General features: G+C 41.5%; 1 protein-coding gene across 2 annotated transcripts; it reads right to left on the bottom strand.

Annotated features, from left to right (window-relative positions):
* Positions 1–132: 132 nt before the first annotated feature.
* LOC121917416 (calcium-binding tyrosine phosphorylation-regulated protein-like) lies at positions 133–17,122 on the bottom strand. 2 transcript variants are annotated; one of them, XM_042443363.1, is made up of 5 exons: positions 16,975–17,122; positions 16,722–16,775; positions 9,495–9,800; positions 5,948–6,589; positions 133–243 (listed from the first exon to the last, which is right to left on the bottom strand). In XM_042443363.1, exons 1-4 carry the CDS (start codon positions 17,120–17,122, stop codon positions 5,955–5,957), a joined length of 1,143 nt encoding a protein of 380 aa, XP_042299297.1. In that variant the 3' UTR covers positions 133–243; positions 5,948–5,954. The 2 variants fall into 2 exon arrangements, with proteins under 2 accessions (XP_042299297.1, XP_042299296.1); XM_042443362.1 differs by having other exon boundaries at positions 5,948–6,088; positions 8,625–9,800.
* Between the last annotated feature and the right edge of the window lie 4,476 nt (positions 17,123–21,598).

Genomic DNA, 21,598 nt, shown 5'->3' on the forward strand with positions numbered 1-21,598 from the left:
TTAAGATGTTTTCACTAACAAATCAGCGTTAATGTTTTCATCCGGTCAAAATAAGAATCTGTCATGGTTTTAGCTACTTGGCTACTAATCTTACATTCTATAAATCGAAATCATGCAAATGAAGCTTTAAGATTCAGATTGCTTGCATTTCTTTATTGCTTGTATTAGTTAATCAATATTTTAATTAAAGATGCAGGTTTCCATTCTGGGGTGAAATGTTGAACATCAGCACCTCTTCTCAATCTGGAAGGGGGGAAAAATCAACGCTGTGAATTTTGCCCTGTCATAGAAGCAGTAAATTTTATCCTTTATAATAATGCTGGTACAATATGTTTTTCACATACACATGCTCAATTTGTAGTTATTTTTCTTACTATCCTTTATTTAAACTCAGTTTCTTATTTTCATTACTATGCTTAGAAAATACCACTGACTCAGCAGGGAAGGGATTCTATGTCTGTCTGGCAGACAGGAGAATTTAAAACTTACTGGGAAGTAAGGAGGCTTAAAGGACATAAATGAAAATAATTTTGTTTCCTGCATTGTTAGTTGACATGCAGGCTTTAACCCATTACTGGTGGAGTGCTCCTCCATGCCATCCCAAGAATTATGCAGCAATCCAAAAATGTTGGACTGCTAATTCTCAGCATTTTTCACCTTGTTGCCTAGGGCTGCTGGGACTTGCAATCCAACAGGATTTAGAAAAGTGCTGTTCAAAATGGTGGTGCATGGACCAGTGCCAATCCCCAAACCATTTGCTGCCTGTCCTTTGCAAGAAAGAAGTATTTGTAGCCAATGAACAAAATTACAATACTGTTCCCTGACATACTTGGGGGGGAGATGCCTGTCCTCTATATCAGAAAGCTTGAGATACACTGATTTAGAGGACTGTATGAATCCCATCTATGCTTTATGACATCATAAAACTGACTACTGAACCATCCAGGCCAGCACTATCTAATCTGCAGTTTCCGAGGGCTCATTCATGCGGTGTTCCATGTTGTACTGCCTTGGCAATAACACAGAATCATCATCTTTAAACATGTCACCTATGACTTAGCTGGAGTTTCCAATTCTGCTTCCAAGACTTGGGTTGGATTAGCATTGAATAGTGAAACAAAATGTAGCAGCACGAAGATGACTGCATGACCATGCAACCTATTTCCAATCAGGGGAAGAACCTGTACCTCCCTCACAGATGATGAGAGATCACGTTTCTTATAATTTATTGCTGGGGTTGAAGTGGATTCCAAAATTTAGAGGGCTACAGATTTTTCACCCCTGCATTTAAGCATGGTTTGGAAGATACCCTGGATGAATGTTTATTCAGAGGAAGAAAATCTTCATGAGAAATGCCATCCTTCAGCCATTCCCATCAGCAGCTGAAGGGAAAATAAGTAAATGGTCCATCTAGCTCAGCATTATGTACAGCAGAGATGGAGAGAAGGTAGACAGGGACCCACTGGTAGACCAAGGGGTGATTCACAGTATATTATACACCAGAGTTGGTAAGATCTTGGGTTTTGCAGATTTTCCCCCAGCCTTACTTGGAAGTACATGAATGCAAACATTATGCTCTGCCACTGAACTAAAGCTCTGATTCATCCATCTATAAAACTAATTAGTAAAATAAATCACATTTTTTAGTAAGTGTATTCATCTGACATACATGAATGGATCCATAACTTGTTCCTGCTTACAGCAGCAGCCCGCTGAACAGAGTTCCAATCAGAACTATAGAAACCCACTAGTGTAAGGAGGAAAGGTGATTTTTGCCAATTTCTCTCCTGCTCCAGCACTACTTCCCGTCTTGTCCCTGGGATCAGTCAACCTGCCAGTGCAGATATGACAAGGGTGCGTGTTACCAAATTTCCATCTGCTTTCTTCCTACGAGGAGGATCCCTCTGCTGAATCTCAAGCAGGCCAATGTCTTTTGTATATTGATGAATCAACTACTCATTGGGCAGCTTCAAAATACCATTAAAAGGAGAGCTGTGTTATCATGTAGCCTTCTGCTTCGGCATAAAAAGATCCATCAGAGAATGGCAGTTACCCCTTCTCCCTGCCAGTAACAGCTCTGAGCTCTTTGGCACTAAACTGGCCTTAGTTACTGCCACTCAAACTACATCTGACCCTCTGTGTTAAGGATGAGACTCATGTGGCCCTCCAGATGATGTTGGACTGCATGTCCTCACCAATGGCTACACTGACATGGGCTGCTGGGACATGCACACCAACAATATTTGGAGGCTGCATGATTCCCACTCCTGCTTTCCACCAACCAACTTTCAGAAATACATTTCATTCTACTCTCCCTATTTTGGCAAATCTACCTTGCACATGGAACAATCAACCTCCAACACCATGATGTGTGTTCTTTCATATCAGCCTTCCCCAATCTGGTATCCTCCAATTCTGTTGTATTACAGCCATCATCCTGAAGCAATGTGCCCACCCTGGCTCAGGACAGTCTACAATGCTATACAATACAACCAGAGGGCACCAGGTTGGGGGAGCTGTTTTGCATAAAAACAAGGGGATGAGAAGATTGAACTTCAAAATGCAAACAGGGAGAGGCAAACTGGATAGGAATTGTTGAAATAATATAGGCAAGGTTTTATGGATTAACATCAGTTCCCTTTGAAAGACTGATTTAAGCATAGAGCTAAGCTATACTTTTTAGCAAATCTCTAGCATACCCATAAGACCTTGTTTTAGTTTACTTTTATCTTTCATGTTCAATGACAGCAGAAAAAATGATTTTGTTCTTAAGTCCATTAATATCGCAATGTCAAAATTCTGTGCCCCTTCATCGTAATTCTAACCCATAACACTCTCTGACAATGATCAGTGCAAATCAAAGAAAAGGAAGGCAGTGTCAAAAAATTCAGGAAAGAGTCTTGCAAGCTTCAAAGCTGTCTCTCAGAAACCAACTTCATATTCTAAATGTAGTCATTAGAAGCTTCAGTCACTGTTAAATACTCACATTTTAGGAATGTCATCCTGTTGGGCAGTTATGAAAATATAGCCCACAGTTACACAGTTGTAACTCCTACATATTCACAATCCCTAAGTAGTCCCGAGTAGTTTAAGGGCTATGTAGGGACTCCAAAAGTGTTCCAAACCCTATTTACTGGTAAGCAGCCACTGGGATTGATGGGGGGGGTCTGTCCTCTGTCCCCCCAGAAGCAGCTGCCTGACATTCCCACCTTGTGTGGGCAATTCCCAGCAAGATTTGCAACAGGGGTCCTTTTTCTGCCCATTGTGCTAGAGAATGTCCATGAAAGGGGGTGACAACATCAGCCAATTGCTTCTCAATTAATGGGAATGGACCCCTGGTGATCCCAGTGGCTACTTACCAGTAAGGGGTTTGGGGAGTGTTACTACATCACACTCTAGTTATGTAATGGTCATACGTATAATGGTCATACAGGATTCTGTCGAATTCACCACTGTATCTCTGACACAGAGTCACTACCACCAAACCAATTAAGTTTTAAATGCCATTTTTAAACAGTATGGGGCTGTTCCATCTAATACAAAGGTAAGCAAACTGGTTTCCTCCAGCTATTTTCAACACCTCCCAAGCAAGGAAGGCCAATGATGAGGCATCACGAATAAAGTTGTCCAAAACATCTCAAGGGCAGTGGGATGACTACTCCTCAGCTACATATGCTATGGGCTTGGAAACAGAGAGATGCATGTTTCTGTCTCTCAGGCAGCATTGTAGTTAAGCTCATCTGTCTACTCATCTGGTCAGCATAAGCAGTAATGGACTTGGAGTTCATGGTGTTTAATACGAGTGAGCAGACTGGTGGAGGAAATACAGAGTGTTCCCTTCTCTATGCCCAGAAAACAGGTTGCCAAAGAAAGGAAACCCTCTCCATCACGAAACATAGAGGCCCAAAGCCACATGAAGTAGGCCAGTCAGAATTCTAGAAGGGTAGTAAATTTTGTGGGTTTCTTTGTAAGATTGCCAGACTGGTTGGGGAAGCACAAATACTGCTAAATTCTAGTGATTGTTATTGTCCATCAACTTGGCTTTGACTTATGGCAATGCTGTGAATGAGAGACCTCCAACAAGTGTTGGATGCAAAAAAAGTTTTCTCAGTGCACTAAACACATTTTAAAAAGCTAAAATCCTGGTGGGGATGGGTTTTTTTGGGGGGGAGAGGGTATTTACTCTCCATTAACTTCCTTGCCAAGGAGCCACTGTTTTGGACTAATGAACAGTGCAGTCCTACAAATGCTTACTTGGGGGTAAATATCTTTGGGTTCAATGAATCTTATGCCTGACAGGTGACAAGTTCAAGAAACCATTATCTCTGTTCAACCCAGAGATAAAGGTTTCCTGGCATATTATACACACTATCTAACCCCTATCCTCATGAAGGCACCCCTGATCAGTTCATCACATTTCACTCTGTGTTCCTCACACTACATTCCAATACTCATTCATATGGTTATCTACTCTCCTTGGCTTGATGCACCAGCCTTCCTCCTGCCTTTGTCCACCAAGGCCATTGTTAAAACTAAATTTGTCTTTATCTCCATACCATAGGGTTCTGAATTTGAATTGACATTCTTACACATAAATGCTTATATAGATATGTCTCTGGATTTTCCACTCCAAATATGCATCTGAGGAAGTAGGTTCAAGTCTACAAGTGCTATCAATTTCCTTCTTTCAGACTGGCCAGAAGGAGATGGGCCAAAAAGACAGTGCCAGGATGATGCCGACCTCAATTGTACCGCGACTGTGGCGATTGCACAGGCGTTGGTCCGATCCAAGTTGCCACCACGGTCCTGAACCGAGCCGCCAGAAGGCTTGGATTTTATCTGCTCCTTTTTGGCCCAGTTCTTGCTTGACGCAGTGTTGGCATGGCTTCCGGCTGCGCTTGGGGCATACGTCATCTAAATGCCATACACCCAATGCAGCCCAAAGCCAGCAATTTTGCCTGTGTGTTTTGGGCCTTAGTCTCAAAGGTGCTCCAAGTTCCCTTTGCATATTGATTTTCCAGACTAACACAGCTATATCTTTGAATTCTAACATCACTACATAATGTTAGATCTCTGGGTAGTAACAGCAGGTTGACAAAGACTTCTCTTAATTGTTTAACATACAATTAAAAACTAACCCTACCCACTCCCAACTGAATAATACTGCTGAAGTGAAAGTATCATAGGATAACTAGCAAATAATTTTTGTATGGAGGGACTGTAAGTTCAGTTTGTTTGGGTCATCAAAACAATCTCCTGTGTCCAAAACACTCAAATTCTATGTTTATGCCTCTATATCAGACTCTATTTGAGACTTCTCAGCAATCTAGTAAAAATTATAAAGTGGAACACACAAGCCAGGTCTGCCTATTCTTAAAATGCATCAGCACTATTTTAGTCTCACCTGACCAGCCATTCCTCAGCTTTAAAACATAAAACAAGTGCAACCCAAAGTTACTCTATAGCTGTGAACTCCACAGCTACAGGGTGGCTTTGAGTTGTACTTGTTCACAACTCCCAGGAGGGAAACACTACAAAAATAATGTGCTGCTTGGTTGGCACAGAGGCATCTTTCTTATTAGTAGTCTCACACCAACCACCTTTTGAAACACAGGACTGTTTTAAAATAACTTTGGGTGCTTCCCAGGAGAGAAATCCTTAAAATCACTCTGTCCCCAGAGTGGCTGCTGCAAACTACTAAGAATGTACATTACAAAATAACTTTCTATTTAGGACTGGGTAGAAGAACATGCAGTCTTTCAGATATACATGAACCACACCTTCCATCATCCTTCACCGTCACCTATGCTGGCTAGGGCTCATGGAAATTGCAGTTTAACAGTTACATTCAAGTTACATATATGAACCTGCCCTGATGTGGGCACATCCACTTGCTCACAAAGTTTCCCCCCCATATTTACAGCTGCTGGCTTGTTTCTGGACTTACCTTTACTCTATTCTGTCCTGCGTACTGAGGCAGTAGTAAATGTGATCTCTCCTGCTATGCCATAACTGCCTGCAAAAGGTGCTTTATCCCCAGCGCCTGAACCCTTCTTCCCAGTCATCACATCTTCCAGTGGTATGGCAACTGAAAGAAAAACTGGAGTTGGAGGCCTGCCGCTATCCTGTGCGGAGTTAAAATTGGGGTTGGCAATTTTCGGATCTGCTGGCCTGGCGACTGGCACAGGTATGGTAGCGAATCTCCTCACATTACCAGCAGCATCTGGCTGTGTGAGGACAGCATGGCCAGGGATGGGTTTCCAGTCCTGTTTATTCTGAACAGAAGAGCCCACTAAAATGAAAGGTGGAGCATTTCCCTTCTTCCCATCTTCCATCATCACATAAGTTGGAGAGGACACTTGTGGTGGATGACCTTGTTGTATCATCTGCGGCTGTAGATACTGCGGTTGGTCTTTACCACTAGATATGAATAAGGTTGCCTGGGGGACAGGCGCACCTGTTCCAACAGGTGGAAGGGGTGGTTGAGATGGTGGTGACTTACGACCTTGTTCTTTCAAATCAGTTAGACAATAGAGAGTCCACACATTAGAATATGGTGGTGGCTGTCCTGGTTCGCTTGTTGCCATGGCTATAAAATAAAAAATTGAAAGAAAATTTGCTAGGATGCATGAACTGCAATCATATTGTATATCCTTACATGTAACTCTATGCCGCAAGAGGACACATGTTACAGAGGAGAGAGTACCTGGAGGCCAGAGGTGACACTTTGACATGGCTGAAATGTAGGAACAGCAGCAGTGCTGTAGATAGTGATGAAACTTACATTAAGATCACAAGGTGCTTTTTTGATTATTATACAGGGTGGATCTAGCTCACTTTATTTCCCAACATGCAGTCACCAAAGGTAAATTGAAATAAATTGTTGAAAGCATTCAACACACACAACCCCATTGCCAACACAGGTTCAGCAAGCTAGATTTTTTTCCAGCTTTGTCCAAAATGTGATAGCTACAGAGAAGAAACATGTTGAATCCATTCAAGCAACTTTGAACCACTGGTTTGCTGCAAGAATTGTTGGAGTGGGAAAAAAGGGCAGAGTCCAGCCCTCATGACCAGCTTTTTAAAATGCTGCCTTCTATCCAAAGTACCAAATTCACATTGTTGTGTTTTAAGCTGGATATTTTTTTGGTCTTCAATTGGGTATAAAATTTAGGATTTATTATTTTACTTACAGTTCCAGGTACCCCAAAGAACAAATATGGAAAATGTCTGGCCAGTTACAAGTCTTACTTCTACTGCAGCATCATTGTTCCTTCTCTCCAGCTATGTTAACCTTTTTGTGTTTCTCTGTCTTTTGGCATTCTCTCTTCTGTGACATGCTTTTATACTGTACCTATCTATCTCTCCAATGGTATGTGACTGAATCTGGGGAAAGTGTAAGATCCTAGGGCAAAATCAGGTGAAATCATTTGAAAAAAATGAGAAGACCTTCTCCAGCTGAGAACAGGGATGGGCTACTGGCTTTCTACCAAAAGAGTGAAGTAAGTGGGAAAGACCATGTTGCAAAAGAAAAACAAGGCCTCTCACATTAGTCCATTCCCTGTAGATGAGCTGGAGAAGACTGGGCCTAATGGGACAGCGCAGGCAACCACCACCATTTGTTTTAAATGCAAATACCTACATTAGTGCCATGGCTGAGAGTTGTTCTCAGGAGTGGGGAATTGGTGATCCTCCAGCCGCTGTTGGACTACAACTCCCATTAGTCCTAGCCAGAATAGCAATAGGGAGGGTTGATGGGAGCACAGTTCAATAACTGGAAAGCTACCCATCCCCCACCCATGGTCAAAATGGTTGATTAAAAAACATAAGCCACAGTCACCCACATCACTTACCCTTAGCTGCTATGAGCACATATGAAATTTAGGTTCAAGATGCATAGTGTACTGTGAGAAAGGTTTAAAACAATGTTTCTTAAACTTTGGCTTTTGGACTTCAGCTCCCAGAATTGTTGGCCATCTGCCAGGCTGCTGGGTCTTCTGGAAATTGAAGTCTAAAACACCCGGGGGAACAAAGTTTAAGAAACACTGATTTAAAGAGAGGCCTAAATATGTAATTTGCCAAAACTGCCCCATAACTTGCTTGCTGAGTGTTGCCCTAACCAATCTCTTTGCAGAAAACAATGTAAGACTTGTAACAGGAGACTTGGTCAGACAATACTCTTGCAAGGTGAAGTTATGGGGCTTACTCACAACCAACTGCACACCTTGAAGCATAAATCCCATACATGCACATTCTACTGAGGCAAGTGAGGTGGGACCTGTAACTCCCCTTATATGCCTCAGCCCTGTACTGACATGGGTATTTGCATTTAAATACTTAAGGACTAAATCCAGTGCTGGTCCCAACAAGAGTAGATCCACTGAAATCACTGAGACATACAGAGACGGTGAATAACAAGTCCCATTCTTTTCAGTGGGTCTGCTTTAGTAGGGATTAACCTTGGCTTTAGCCCCAAGGCTTCAGTCCTCAAGGCACTCTCTTGGCACAACCCCTACTGGTTTCAGCAGGGCTCTCGCCAGTACAAGTGCATTTGAGGAGATGGAGCAGTTTGCTACTTACGGAGCTAAAGTAGTACTACAACAGAAAGAGCTCAACTTTCTTACCTGACATAATAAAACCTGGGTCAGTTGATCTCAGTTGCTCTGGAGTATCCATCCTGTCAGGGTCACATTCTGCATCATCTGCAGATGGATCTAGAATACTAGTCAACTGGCCTGCATTTAGTGAAGCCGTTAGAGGATCTAAGAGACATGCTACTGTGTCTACGAAGGGAATGACTATTTGCTGTGGAAACTGCTCTACATAGGGTGGTGGTGGGGGCTCTCCACCAGCCTCAGGGTCATCCTCACACATGGGTGTGATATGTAAGTCTGATGTGAGCTCAATTTCATCTGGACAAGGCTCAGCCTGCATTAGGTCTTTATCGGGAGGAGGTGGTGGTGCTGGCGGGGGTGGCTGTTCTTCCTGCAAGGGGTCTGAGGTATCGGGCTCTACTGCGTCAGCAGGTGGTTGCTCAGCCTGACTGCCTGAGGGAACTACTTCCCCATGAACGGAGGTCTGACTCTGAGTGGCTGACCCAACCCTCAGAGAATGTGCTGAACCTGTGGTAACCCCTTCGGCTGGGGCAAGTTCTGCTTCGGCAGGAGCAGGTTCTGCTTCTACATGTGCTGGGATAGGTGTTTCCTCTTCAGCAGGTGCTTCTGCTTGGGCAAATTCAGGTTCAGGAGTGGGTTCAGGAGTGGGTTCAGGAGTGGGTTCAAAAATGGGTTCAGAAGTGGGTTCGGAAATGGGTTCAGGAGTGGATTCAGGTTCAGATTCAGGGGCAGGTGCAGGTGAAGGTGCTGCTGGTGCAGGTTCTGCCAGTGATGCAGGAGCTACAATGTTCTCTGCACTGTGGGACACCGTAGGAAGGGTCTGCACAGAAATTGCCACATCCTTCAAGTCAGGTTCAGAAGCAAAAGTTTCAATGTTACCTAGCATCTGTGCTGCTAGCTGGGCTGGATCAGCAGGGACATAGGCAAGTCCTGCTCCCTTTTCATCCCCAGCCTTTTCTACAAATTCATCCACAGTCGAAGGGAATTGGGTAGTCTTGGTGCTCAGTTCACGCTGAGGTTCTTCATTTATCTGGTCCTCTTCGGTGTCAGTCGATTTCTCCTTCCGTTTGGGTTCATCAGACATTGGTGTCGTGTCCAAGTCTGAACGAAATGCATCTCCAACATCAGCCCTTTTGGAACGGGTCACTGGAGTAGCTGCAGATGTTCTTTCAGCCCATCCTTCCACTACAGAGGAATAAATATGAAGCAAGTCTAAGGGCTTTTTCTTAAAGCCCTGTAAGATTACTCTTTGTCATCAAGATTTTTTGGTATACCAATCCTACAATGCCTTCCCACTGGCTATGCTAACAGGGGGTTCAGGGAATTGAAATCCAAACCACTTTGGGCAAAATCTCATTACTAATCCCAACTACATTCATTAAATCAACAGTTTTACATAAATGTTGAGCAATCATTCAACAGTTTTTAAAGGCTCTATTCTAGGCAAGAGGAGCAATGGAATTTAGGTCTTAGAGTAGTGGTTCTCAAACTCTGGTCTTCTGGGAGTTTGAGACCAACTCCTTGAAGCTTCAAACATGTTGGCCAATGGTCAAATATTCTGGGTGTTAAAATTCAAAACATTTCAAGCAGGGGAAGGGTGTTAAAATTCAAAACATTTAGAGCAACTGTGAAGACTGGGGTGGGGTCGGGACTGTACATTAACCTCCTTCCAAGACCTTGGGGAGCTACACTCCCACACTGCACTCACACACACAAAAAATGTTTTGTTCCCAAATGCCCTCTAAGGAACATAGGGGCATTCTAACCATGTTCTCCAGCTTCCTGGACCCTAGAGGCATACTGGGTCATTTTGAGGCAAGGCTGGGAGAAAAAAGTTTTTTAAAAAATATTTTAAAACCTGTTGTTTTGTTTTGTTTTTGTTTAAACTGTTTGGGGGGCTGTTAAAACCAGTTTGTTTGTTGCATTAATGCTTTATTTAAAAAAACTGGAATCCTGCTTATTATATTGATACTGTGAAACATTACTTTATGCATTAGAAAGCTTAAGCCAACATGTTTTAATACATTCTAATATTAATAATCCAAAATTATGAGTTTTTGATATGATTTAATCTTTTAATAAAATTTTGGGAATGATATTGACAAGTTGGCAGCCTTGTATAAAGGAGCATAGGACTACACCAATATAAGACTAACTCAGGAGTTTATCAGACAAGGGAAATTGGAAGTATAATCCAATGGCAATCTGAATGCAATCATGGGGTTTAATGCTATTGTGTGATAACCCACTACACACAAATTCGGGCAATGGGAAGTCAGTCCGAGCACAATCATGGGGTTTCACGTTATTGTGTGATAGACTACCACACGCAAATTCGGGCAATGGCATGCTATTTTCGGGCAATGGGAATCCAGTTCGAACGCAATTCATGTTCATGTAAATTTGCTGAATTAGCGAATTCACGTGAATGCGTTCTGGCCTCACTTTCTTTTCATTCGAAATTAAGAGAAATTCCTCACGTGTGATAAAGTCCTCAGAAAATTCAGTAGCAAAATGCAATTCAGCTATTATGTCCACTAGCTTATGTAATAATTCTTGTTTTAAATGTGCTCTTTTGAAGCAAATTGTTTTGATTGAACTTATTTTAATTGAAGGATTTGTTTCTGAATGGCGTATCTTGCACTATAAAATAAAGTGATTAAAAAGAAGCAATTGACACTGGATACTGGTCTAACAATGAACAACTGCAAATGTTAAAGTTAAAATGTTTAAATTCAAAGAGTAGTTGTTGCTACAGTAATAGGGTTGGAAAATAGTAATAATAGCCAGACTTTTTTTTTTTTTAAAGAATAATTAAAAAAAAAAACCAGGAGTGGGAATTTCAAAAAGTCATTATGACTGCAATGGGTTTACTCTAAATATGAGTAAGTCTGCATCTAACCCTATATATTTTGGACAGAAAACCACCCCTAAAAAGAAAGCCATTTCTCAGTATTGTGATTTTATACTAACTATGACATTGCAAAGCATTGTGAACTTATAATAAAAAAGGGGAAGGCAATTCTAAAACAAAGCAGCCTTGAACAAAAGGCATCCCAAGGACCTCTTGTGGTGGAAGGAAGCTAGCAACACAACACAGGGGGCTAGATAACAGACTCAAAAGCACTGAGGGTAATATACAGGCAGGAGGGACTAAGCAAAAATGGGTTGTGGAGAGAAGGAAGGGTTTATGTGAACTTTCCTCAACCTGTTACTATCCCGATATTTGGGACTTCAGCTCCCACAATCCCTCATCATTGGCTATAAAAAGGAATAAAGGAGTCCAGAAGTCTCTTTGAGACTAATTGGGAAGAATAAATTTCTAGCAGATGCTTTTATAAGATCAGATGCCTTGAATACATTAGTTGGATCTCAAAGTTGCCATCCAAAACATCTGGAAGATACCAGACTGGAGAAGACTAGTCTATGTGATGAAAAAACTGTTATGAATACAATTTAAGTCACTGTAAATTTTTATGTGGCAAAGTGGTTTGAGCACTGGACTATGACTCTGGATAACAGGGTTCAAATCCTGGCTCATCCATGGAAAAACCAGCTGGGTGGCCTTGGGCAAGTCACATTCTCTGACTCAGAGGATGGCAATGGGAAATCCCCTCTGCAGAAACTTGTCAAGAAAACCCCACGATAGGGTTTGCAGGATTGGTATACCAAAACAGGATTGTATTCTTCTTTGTCCCATCTGATATAAAACCCTCAATCACTTGTCATTTTGTTGACCAAGCATAGCACAAAGGGCAACATTACACTTACTCATTACTCTTAACCAAGGTGTGATTCTAGTTAGATTAACTGGGAGATGATTAATTTTAACCACTGGTAATTCATGGTAAGATGCAGACAATCAACAACTATTTCCTATGCATTGATTCACCATCCAGAAATAGATTCGATGAGTCTGCTCTACCTGGAATTGACTAATAGGGTTCAGGCAGTTATGTCTACCCCAGCACTGTGTTAAAAGGAACAAATAAGTTTTTACAAACTGCAATACATGATTTCAGTCACCCAGGCACTTGACCTTGACCAGTATTGAATCTTTCAATCAATTTATGACAGGCTGTAGCAGTGTAATGTTAAGGTGCAAAATAGCAGATGCTGTGGCTTTCATTAAGAGTCTCTGAAAAACTGCTGAATGGTAAAATGCTGAGTGCATGCTTTTAAAATCAGGGATATGTCCCCCACTTTTTTTTTTTACTAAGCTAACTTGACATACAAGTTTTTCAAACTTATTACATTAGCCCTCCCCGCCCCTGGTGTTACTTTACCAAAACAGGAGATATTCATCAAGAGTCAATATAATTTTGCATACAGTAATAAAATAATCATTTGATTCCACGTCGCAGCCAGAAGCCAGAAAGATACAGTTATGATGATTACAGTGGAAGTCCCTTTTGTTTTGCAACAGACTTAAACGGTATTGAAAGGGGAGTTCAAGAAGATCCCATGAAGCCTTCGCCAATCTGATACCCTCTTGGAGTGCTAGCCTATAACCCTTCCTTCCCCACATCTTGGTTAGGGCAACACATTTGGATGCACTAACTAGAGTTCTCCTACATCTCAATATTAATATCAGGACTCAGGGCAAGAACAGTTCCTCACCTCCAACTGAGGTTATGTGAAGTATAACTCTTTGACACATCTAGCTCTCTATTAAGTCACTCCTTGCTTGACTGAGACAGACAGGGGAGATGACTGAATCAGGTACAATGAAGTCGGACTTTAAAGACCATCATAGATAAGGGTGTGAAAATAGGTAGTGTATTGCCACAATTTATCTGCTTTCCTAGAACATTTCCTCATGACTATTGCTACCAAGGGCCAATTTACTTTTCCTTAGAGGAAGATAAGGAAATATATGTGGAAAATCAGTAAGAAATAAACATGCATCCTCTTTCTAGAGAAGAAACATAATAGGGCTAAGAAAGGTGAAGAACAGACTGCAACATATTTTATGAAAATGCAGAGCTTGGAAATATATTTTTATGTTTTAAAAATGTATTTCAGTTGTAGGCTGGGGGAGGGTTTGTTTCTTGAAAATGTAGTCCAAAAATTGTTTTAGAGCTCTCTTAACTTTAATGTTCACTGGAGTTTTTTATAGCAAAGAATCAACATTCTCTGCCCAGCTTAAAAAACAAATGGCTTTATTATAGCACAAAGCATTCTGAACTCTGGTCCACAAAAGCCAATGCTATAATAAACCTGTTAGTTTTTAAGGAGCCAACTGATTAATAGTTAATCATTTTAGAAACACTATTCTAAACAGACACGACTCATATTTTGACTTTTTGCTGTTTCATATGAGCTAAGACCATACAGCATTTCTTTGCCCATATCCTTATAGTAGGTAGCAGAGACTGCTCCCTCTGCCCAGCTGCTTTCCCTGGTATGCAACAGCCAGGGGCTGTGTCTCCCTGGCTACTGACTGGTTGCACTGACTTGCCTGGGTTCATTTTGCTCCAGAGCACCAAAGAAAGATTAGCTTATGCACAAGGACAATCAGTAAGCAAGGAAAGAACATCTCCCCAGCTGTTGCTGCACACCTGGATGGGAGTTATGCAGAAGAAGGCAATTCCTGGCTTGTCAGGAATGGAAGTCATTCAAAGATCTATGGGCAAAGTACCCACGCCTTTAGTGGATCTTCTGAAGCATTCTAATGCTCAGCCCCTTTGAGACTCCCACCACACTGAATCACTCCATAAAGTTGAATGACCTGCAAAACAACCTATGAAGCAGTGTGAAGGGATGCCAGTCAAAGGGAAAATTCAGACAAGAAGCTTTTTGGAACCCAATAAATGCCATTAGTTTATAGTACACTAAGTGGTCTTGTTCATATAGATATGTTTTTGTTGTACTCCATTACAATTTCTGCCCATGAAGACATCCAAAACACTTTTCTTTTCTTTTTTAATGTGTTTGTTTATTTTATATCTTGTCTTTCTCCTTGGAGGGGTCTCATCCATCTTCTCTTCCAACACAACAAAATGCTCCTAACACACTGGAGTCAGGGAAGTTCTAGCAATACTGTTAAAGTAATAGCACTGCCCTGTTCCTTGCTTCCCACCTCAAAGCTAGCACATACCATACAGTCACTTTTCCAAGTTGCTTCCTCAATCTGACTCTCAACTCTCTCTCTGTGCAGAAATATATGTGGTGGGGAGAATAGCGCTTTGGCCTAAACTAGAGCTATGCTGCAACTCTGCAGATGTACATATTCCAGTATACCAGGAGCTTCAGCTATAGCACATGTGGTGATTACAATCCAGGTATTGTATAGATGGAGTCTGCCCATCTATACAAAACATTTTAAAATTATTTTATATTGTTTTAAGGGACTGATGTTTTAATATGGTAGTTTATTTGATTTTTTTAAAAAACATATTATGTTTAATTTGTAGTATATGTATATACACACATCTTTGAGCTGCTTATCAGCTCATTAATTTCATAGGGATTTATTAGGCAAGGAATGATCAGAGGTGGTTTGCCACTGCCTTTTTCTGAATACAGCCTTCAGAACCTGATACTCCTTGGTGGGCCTTCATTCAAGTTCCAACCAGGCCTGAACAAGTTTAGTTTCTGAGTTCATTTGGAATCTGGTACCTTCAGGGTACATAAGCATGTAGCTTGTCTTAATTCATGTTCTGAGATGCCTAGGGTCGCATTTGGAGAAAGGCAGGATATTAATTACTATACTAGCCCCAAACCAAGAAATGAACACACAGTTCAACATGCTTCCCCAGATCAGTGGACTCAATTACACTCCACCTTAAGAATCCCATTATGATCCGTTACTTTAGACAACAACCAATTTGAAGGCCATGTTCTTATATACTAGATGTAGGGAAAATACAGCTCAGTGACCATATGCCAGTTGAGAGGGTAGTAGTGGGGTTTGGGCTCAAAATCAGAAAAAAGAGTCACAAACACTGCAAAATGCAACTTTTTTGCTCCGTTCCCCAGATGAAAATTAAAGTGGAAGTAATTTTTTGGCATGACAGTGAAGCCTGCTGGGAGTGCATGGATGATGAAGATTGGTCTCCACACTGCCATTCACTTTTAGCATAGTGTACATACACACCAGCACAGTTATGATGTATCTAAAAGTATTAATTAGAATAGCTCTATCCCACTCTTTATCAAATTAGGATAGCATACAAGTAAAATCAATACTATCAGGTTAAAAAAAATTTAAACAATAAAAGTAATGTTAATAGACAAAAATATACTGTATTAAACCCATCAATAAGTTAGAACAAGTTAAAGATTAAAACAGTTTTTTAAAGTTATGCAACCATTTGAGAACCAAAAGAGATTCCATCTAAACATTAGGAAGAACTTCCTGAGTGTAAGAGCTGTTCACCAGTGTAATATGCAGCTTTAGAGAGTAGTGAAGTCTCACTCTTTGGAAGTTTTTAAACAGAGACTGGAAGGCCATCTGTCAGGAGTGCTTGGTGTACTTCTGCATGGCAGGGGCTTGGACTGGATGGTCTGTGTGGTCTTTTCCAACTCTATGATTCCCGATTTATGCAACAGGTGCAAAAACCCTGTGTTCATTTCTTGCACAATATCAGCTTAGATCCCCAAGTCAAAAATGAGAGGGAGGTCTGTGGACCAATTGCCTTAGGGACCACACTTACACACCCTCTGAAAAAGCACAGTTGCTTGCACTACTATTTTTATGTCAGTGCACTGCCCAACAGGATTCCTGATTATCACTTGTGACGTGATTATTCTTAGAGCTGTCTAAAATATATACACCACTATGACTACTCTCTAAATGGGAGACTGGTACAATGGAAAAAGGACTCATAACCTCCTTGCCCTAATACTGTTTTTCTGAAAGTTTATCCTGATTTCCCAGCTCCTTTTATTCTTTCCAGGAAAAGGATTTGGGGGGAAGTTGGGGGGGAAATGGCATGAAAAACCACCTCTGAACCTCATGTCAGATTTCTGCTACAAATCACAGTCACAGCCATTAGAATGGTATTTTAAGTATTCTCTCTCTCTAATATAACATAACAATGGTTATTATTCTACATAATTTAATCTTATCAAGGAACTATTTCTATTCTGCTAATTTCCTACCTCTAGTGGCATGAAATTCTCTCACGAGGTCTTTAATATCCAAATTAGGGTGTTCTGGGGGAAGAAAAAGAAAAAAAAATCATGTATAATTTCAAAGGATTTGGCTTTAGAAAAACTTAAGAGAGGTTGTTGTTAACAATTTACATAATGAAGCCAACACAGTGATACTACCACAATAATGATCAGAATTGCTCTATGAACTAATGACTAACTTTATTTAAAAAGTAAAAAGAAAGAGAAAGCAAAAGCAAACCTTCTCGAAAAATTATCAGCTCTCTGAAATAGACAGCAGCAAACTCAGTGATGTTGGATGGGCTGGCCTTCAGAACTGCTCTGCTCACTCCCTCAAGCAGAGTCTTGAGGCCATAAGGAACCACCATCCTAGGCTTTGCGGTGTGCATTGTTGGCAGCTGCAGACAAAGCTGCAATTTCACAACTGGAAAGAAAAGAAACTGGGTGAAGGATAAGGACTACTATCACTGAAGTCAGGCCTAGAAGTTAGAAAAGTTATTTTTTGGACTACAGTTCTGAGATTGTCTCAACCAGAAAGGGAATCCTCGCTGGAGAAAGTTGAAATCCAAAATGTAACTTTTCTAAGCTTTGCTCGTCCGCTCAGAATGGATTTGCATGCAGTAGTTTACTTCACTCATTAATTGGCTGCCTTTCAAGAGCACAGTCTCCTAAACTTGCTTCCAATCTTCATGGCTCCTAGATCTGCTGCCTCTGACAACTCCCCACTGAACACATAAGTTCATAACAAAAAGCAGACTGTAAAGCTACATTGGGCTGGAGTCATTGTTTGTTGATAACCGTTGAGAAGGTTATCAAGTCGTGTCTGACCATAGGCCATCTTGCAGGCACTAAATTTGGTGAAGGTGCAGCTATAGTAAAAGTCAGCTGTCAAACATTTGGTACCCATAAATGCCCGGTCTAGTTTTCTGTTCATGACCTCAAAGCTATTCTTGCTTGCCATACTTGGGCTACAATCTTATAATGGACCTTTTATTTAACAATAGGAACTGGCAATGATGGTACTCCAGATGTTTTGGGACAGCAGCTGTGATGTGTAGTCCAACAACATTTGTGATGCCACCATTACTCACTCCTTTCAAAGGAGTATATTCTGCTAAACACATTAAGACCATTCTTGCAGGTCAATATGGAAACCACTTGAGATTTAGGTCTCCGAAACACACTGCAGGGAATATCCATATAATTCCCCCAAAGGAGGTTTCAAAAGACTTGAACTGCGACGGCTCGATGCTAGGGAATTCTGGGAACTGTAGTTTTGCGAGACACTTAGCCTTTTCTGTCAGAGAGAGATCTGGTGCCACGATAAACTACAATTCTCCTCTGCAAATGAGGCAATCTTGAAGGACCCCGAAAGAGAAGATCTAAACTGAGACCACTGTTACTCTTGCCCAGTGCATACTCTCCAGGTTTTATATGTGAACGTATTTGTTTGGTGGTTTGAGTGCTGGACTCTGGAGACCAGGGTTCAAATCCCACCTCAGCCACAGAACTCACACTCTTTCAGCCTCAGAGGAAGGCCACAGCAAACAACTTTTGAAGAAACATGCCAAGAAAACCCCATGACCTTAAGTCCAAAAGAAGGGCCTGAAGGCACACAACAACACCAATCATTTTTTAATGGGCAACATCTCTTTAGAGGACCACTGAGTCACAGATGGCTATAAGAAAATCCTCTCAGTGGTCCAGGAAATTAAGAGTTTATTATTTACCATATTAAGGCTCTCAGAGAGGCTTACAATTGTTATTATTATTATTAATTAGTCTCAAATTCCTGTGGCAACTCCCATATTGTTGTTGTTGTTGTGCCTTGGAGCTGTTTTTGACTTATGAAGACCCCCACTTGGTGACCTTGGTCAAGTCACACTCTCTCAGCCTCCTCAGGGGAAGGCCACAGCAAACACCTTTTAAAGAAACTTGCCACCAAGAAAACCCCACGACAGGGTCACCATAAAGTCCCAAAAATTGGGTTTTCCTTGGTTCAGGAAAGGTTTTTGCCTTTGCCTTCCCCTGAGGAGGCTGAGAGAGTGTGACTTGAACCAAGGTCACCAACAGGGTTCCACTGAGTCCAGCCAGGATTTGAACCCTGGCCTCCAGATAGAAACAAACAGCACTCTTTGCTCTAAAACAGTGGTTTCTCCCCCAAACTGTGCTCTTTTACTTTTGGACTTCAACTCCCAGCACCCCATGCTATTGACCAACATGGCTAAGGATTCTGGGAAATGGAGTCCAAAAAAAACCCCTCTCATTAAAAGTCAGTCTTCCCTCTTCCCCGCCTGCTCTTTCTCCCTGGGGCCACCAGGGGGCGCTCCCGCCTCGCCTCTGTGGCCTCGCGCCAACCTTTTGTTCCGTTTTTTTAAACTATGGTTTTGACAATTCCTCTCTCGGCGGCAGCGCTAACGCTTCCTCTCCGCCCCTTGCCGGAGCCTCCTCTGGAGTCGCTAAGGAACCCGGCCGGCCTTTTATAGCCGCCGCGCCTCGGTGGGCGGGGCCAGAGCGCACGCCTCTGTGACGTCACAATGGCCTGGTGTTGGACCAGTCGCTTTGTCCTTCTGAGAGCAGCCTTTTTTCTTTTCTCCTCTTTCTTTCACGCCTTAATTAAAGCGGTGTCGAACTGGGTTAATTCTGCAGTGTAGATGCAGCATGTCAGGGTTTTTTTCCTCTCAGTGACAAATCCCATCAGTCTTTTTAGTGATGCAGATTAATTTAAAACCAGAATTTTTATTTTTATAAAAGAGCATTTTATTTTCTAAAGAGAAGCCATAGATAATGGCGAGGGTCGCCACCTGTGGCATGATGGCAAGGGTACCTGGAGGTCCTCACAGCAAAGGAGGACAAGGCACCACAAAATGGAGGACATTGGAGGGGGGGGGGGAATGTAGGCCTTTTACCACATACAAAAAGCTCAAAAACACTCACAGAAATGGGAATCCATGGCTTCATGCTCAAAATGGAGGCACATTTTGGAATTCCTTCTGGACAGGAGGTCAAAATGGAGGACATGTCCTGGAAAAGGAGGACCAAGTGTGGTTCCCCCTGCACTTCTGGGGCCAGATAGGCCAAGTGCAAGCCCTTCGGATGATGGACTGCATCTCTCCCAGTATGCACCATTATGCCCTATATATTCAAGAGTATATACATTCCAAGAGCAAACCTTGATTTTGCCATTTTATAGAAGGGACACCACTTTATTCTGCCATTGTATTTAATGGGACTTGGCCATCCACAGATTTTGGTATCCATGGGGTATCCTGGGACCAAACTCCAGCTGATAACAACGACCCACTGTATTTGTGGGGGTTTTTTCCACTTCCACTGGGCTCTTGTGCCCCAACCCCAGCAAATGTGGAGAGCCCACTGTATTCACGTGAAACTAGAATACAAGAGGAGTTGTGTTCAGCATACAATGCTGCACACATTATTACTGCACATCACACAAACATGTCAGTGGAGTTTATCACACTGGGGCTAATTTCAGCATTAAAGAGAGATTAAAGCTCACTGAAAGCATCCTGCACATAAAGCAAAAATGGCAAGTAATTGTGCAAATGATTATCACACGCAATTGCGCAAATAAAGTGATATTGAAAATGCATTGTCACTTAAACCCTGAAAGTAAAAAGATGCACATTAATGCTTTTTTTTGTTACCACTTTAATGGCAGGTTTTGTGTGACATTGTGTGAAATCGTTTCATGTAACTATGCAATTTCCCCAGGATATTCATGGGATAAACTCCTGCTCTTCTTCGTGTGAAATGTTTTATTATCAACTTCTGTAACATGCTTTTCTCCACTCCCATCCCTCTTCATCCAGTGACCAAATTTTAACTGGGAAATGCCTTAAGGCGAGGTCCTTACATTCCTGCTATCAGTGTTTTTATAAGTTAAAAAAAAAATACTTTTGAAAATCTTTAATTAAAAAAATTACAAAAACAGCAACAAAACAAGCTCTTTTACTTGTTCTGGGAAGACACCAAAATTACTTAAAATTGTGTTGGAGAAAGTATGACCTACTGAACTCTTGAATACATGTGCTGTTTTCTCTCCCCCTCCCCCCTTTAAAAAAGTATTTTGGTATGAAGCAATTGAAGGGCTAAGTAAAACAACAGGACAAACAGTAACTTAAGTAAAATAACAGGACAAACTGTAGCTCTGTTACATGACAAAAGTAAATTTATTACTTGTTTTATTGTTTACTGAGGAAAATGAGGGGGGGTGTTAGAAAGGACCGTCAGCAGACTTTGTAAGATCCGCAAGAGCTGAGATTGTCAGAAACTGGAAAAATGCCCAGAGTTTCTAATTTTACAAATATATAGAATGTGGTCATATAGTAAAGTATAATGTGGCCAGTTACATTTGCAGAAAAATTGAAATAGTCATTTTTGTATGACGACAGGAGAAATAAAGGAGGACAATATTGCATCAACCTGGTGCCCACTTTAATGTACAGTATTTTGAAGAACTGAATGCTGAGGATGGGTCTCCAACTAATCAATTTTTCCATAGCAGATATTAACAGAAATAAAAACTAGTAACACTGTAGACATTGCATAAAGATGAATGGAAAATACATAAAAGCGGATGGATATTCTTGTTGTGTGCCTTCAAGTCACTTCTGACTTAAGGTGGCTTTAAGACGAACTTATCATAGGAGTTTTTTTTGGCACGATTTGTTCAGAGGGGGTTTGCCTTTGCTTTCCTCTCAAGCTGAGAAAGTGTGACCTATCCAAGGTCACCCAGGAGGTTTCCATTGCTGAGGGGGGTTCAAATCCTGTTTTCCCAAAGTCCTAATTCAACACTCAAATCACTACACTATGCTGGCTCTCTCCAGATTTATAGAGGACAC

Source organism: Sceloporus undulatus, unplaced genomic scaffold, assembly GCF_019175285.1.
Source record: "Sceloporus undulatus isolate JIND9_A2432 ecotype Alabama unplaced genomic scaffold, SceUnd_v1.1 scaffold_17, whole genome shotgun sequence".
NCBI classification, from domain to species: Eukaryota; Metazoa; Chordata; class Lepidosauria; order Squamata; family Phrynosomatidae; genus Sceloporus; species Sceloporus undulatus.